Source organism: Lontra canadensis, unplaced genomic scaffold (assembly GCF_010015895.1).
Source record: "Lontra canadensis isolate GAN:19392208 unplaced genomic scaffold, GSC_riverotter_1.0 scaffold59, whole genome shotgun sequence".
Taxonomy (NCBI): Eukaryota; Metazoa; Chordata; class Mammalia; order Carnivora; family Mustelidae; genus Lontra; species Lontra canadensis.
In genome coordinates, this window is record NW_022631053.1 from 8297983 (window position 1) to 8301070 (window position 3088).

General features: G+C 47.6%; 1 protein-coding gene across 1 annotated transcript; it reads left to right on the forward strand.

The window, feature by feature from the left end:
• The first annotated feature begins 388 nt into the window (after positions 1-388).
• On the forward strand, positions 389-2178 carry LOC116879048 (RNA-binding protein FUS-like). The gene is given in 2 exon segments (XM_032876972.1): positions 389-1320; positions 1323-2178. Coding segments are annotated over 2 exon segments (1557 nt in total). The 5' UTR covers positions 389-447; the 3' UTR covers positions 2007-2178.
• The last annotated feature ends 910 nt before the right edge of the window (positions 2179-3088 follow it).

The window sequence follows — 3088 nt, forward strand, 5'->3', positions numbered from 1 at the left end:
CGTGTTTTCATCTTCTTTCTTATTCTGATTGCTATAAAAATGAAGATGTTAATATACTTACAGAGCTGCCATGGATGGTTCCACAGGTTGAGCAGTGTACAACTTCAGGGTGTGTTACTCATATAGACTAGAAGAATGAAAGCCTCCTCCCTACCGCATCACAATTTGGGTTCCCACAGAAGCAGACCCTGAGACAAGGATTTGAGAATGAGAGTTTATTTGGAAAATAGGGAAAACAATAGGGCAGAAAAGTGGGGAAGTGTTACCAGGAAAGGAAGGTAGCTAATAAAGGGTGAATTATTAAGTCAGCTAGCGACTGGCTGTAGCTTAATTCTATGAGGAAACTCTGGGAAATAGTTAAAAATATGTGCCTCAAGTCCTTGAGGCGTCGGTGCTCTGTGGTGTTGGAATTTTGTTGCTTGTCGGCCTGTGCGCGCGTGCGCGGACATGGCCTCAAACGACTATACCCAACAAGCAACCCAAAGCTATGGGGCCTACCCCACCCAGCCTGGGCAGGGCTATTCCCAGCAGAGCAATCAGCCCTATGGACAGCAGAGTTACAGTGGTTACGGCCAGTCAGACACTTCAGGCTATGGCCAGAGCAGCTATGGTTCTTCTTATGGACAGACCCAGAAGAGCTATGTCACTCAGTCAGCTCCCCAGGGATATGGCTCAATTGGTGGCTATGGCAGTAGTCAGAGTTCTCAGTCATCTTATGGGCAACAGTCCTCTTATCCTGGCTATGGCCAGCAGCCAGCTCCTAGCAGCACCTCGGGAAGTTATGGTAGTGGTTCTCAGAGCAGCGGCTACGGGCAGCCCCAGAGTGGGGGCTATGGCCAGCGGTCTGGCTATAGTGGACAACAGCAAGGCTATGGACAGCAGCAAAGCTCCTATAATCCCCCTGAAGGCTATGGACAGCAGAACCAGTACAACAGTAGCAGTGGTGGTGGTGGCAGAGGGGGTGGTGGAGGTAACTACGGCCAAGATCAGTCCTCCATGAGTGGTGGCGGCGGCGGTTATGGCAATCAGGACCAGAGTGGTGGTGGCAGTGGTTATGGGGGAGGCCAGCAGGACCGTGGGGGCCGCAGCCGGGGCGGTGGCGGTGGTTACAACTGTAGCAGCGGTGGCTATGAACCCAGAGGTCGTGGAGGTGGCCGTGGAGGCAGAGATGGCATGGGCGGAAGTGACCGTGGTGGCTTCAATAAATTTGGTGGCCCTCAGGACCAAGGATCACGTCATGACTCCAAACAGGATAATTCAGACAACAACACCATCTTCGTGCAGGGCTTGGGCGAAAATGTTACAATTGAGTCTGTGGCTAATCAGCCACAGATTACTTCAAGCAGATTGGTATTATTAAGACAAATAAGAAAACAGGACAGCCCATGATTAATCTGTACACAGACAGGGAAACCGGCAAGCTGAAGGGAGAGGCAACAGTGTCGTTTGATGACCCACCATCTGCTAAAGCAGCTATTGACTGGTTTGATGGTAAAGAATTCTCTGGGAATCCTATCAAGGTCTCATTTGCTACTCGGCGAGCAGACTTTAATCAGGGCGGTGGCAATGGTCGTGGAGGCCGAGGGTGAGGAGGACTTATGGGCTGTGGAGGCTGCGGAGGTGGTGGCAGTGGTGGCGGTGGCCGGGGAGGATTCCCTAGTGGAGGTGGTGGTGGTGGCGGCCAGCAGCAAGCTGGTGACTGGAAGTGTCCTAATCCTATATGTGAGAACATGAACTTCTCCTGGAGGAATGAATGAAACCAGTGTAAGGCCCCTAAACCACATGGCCCCGGAGGGGGACCAGGAGGCTCTCATATGGGGGGTAAATATGGAGATGATCATCGTGGTGGAAGAGGAGGCTATGATCAGGTCAGCTACCGAGGCCGAGGCGGGGACCGTGGGGGCTTCCAAGGGGGCCAGGGTGGTGGGGACAGAGGTGGCTTTGGCCCTGGCAAGATGGACTCCAGGGGTGAGCACAGACAGGATCGCAGGGAGAGGCCGTATTAGCTTGGCTCCTGAGGTTCTGCAACAGCTTTTCTTCTTGTACCCAGTGTTACCCTCTATTTTGTAACCTTCCAACTCCTGATCACACACGGGTTTTTTGTGTCGGACTATGTAATTGTAACCGTACCTCTGGTTCCCATTAAAAACCATCATTTTAGTTAAAAAAAAAAAAAAAGTGTGCCTCAGAATGACCCCAACTGAGAGATGAGGAAGCTACAGTATTTATACACCAACTCCAGAGATGAGTCACTCGATGAAAACTTTTGGTGTAGGTGAGTTGATTCCTTGGTACCTTGGTCTGCTGGATGCAAAGGTTTCTATCTTTTGGGATAGTGGGAGGAGTGGAGGGAAGGAGACTTCAGGGGCAAAGATTCACACCCAGGGAGTGGCCAGAGCACAACCAAAGGCCAGGGTGCTGTAAAGTGGGCTACCATCCCCTAGTGTTGGATAAATACAGCCTTTACAATAGCAGGTTGTGCCTTGTATATATCATTATTTAATCTGATATCTTAATTCTGAATCATTAATCCAACTTTCCCTTTTTATTATTTTGTGTCTTCTAGGCAAGTTATTAATATTGTATTTATTTTGTATGTTTGTCAGGCAGTGTTCAGTGTCCAAGTATTGTTGGACAAATGTTGTATTACACAATATTATCTGCTTGGAATAAATGTTTTAAGAGCTGTCATCCTGAGTTGTGACAAATAATCTTGATTATTTTTTCCCTCTGTAGAAATCTTAAATATGTCTTTCGAATTCAACCATACTTAATTCTCTAGGGTATAACCATGGTTTCATGACCATACATTTCTTCAGCATTTCTCTTTGCATCCCCAAATATTAGTAAAAAATGTTATATATATGCTGATAATAAAGAAATAAAACTGAATCAGAGTGTAACCATTAGCCTCATTCCAATTACCCATTACCATCTTCCCTCAAAGGTAGATCTGCTTAGTGTTCTGGTTCCAAAATTTAATATTTGTGTGACCCTGCACAAGCAATGTTACCTGTCTGTGTCTCAATTTCCTCAGTTGTAAAACAGGTATAGTGGTTTCACACCTCATAGACATGAATTTATAGAG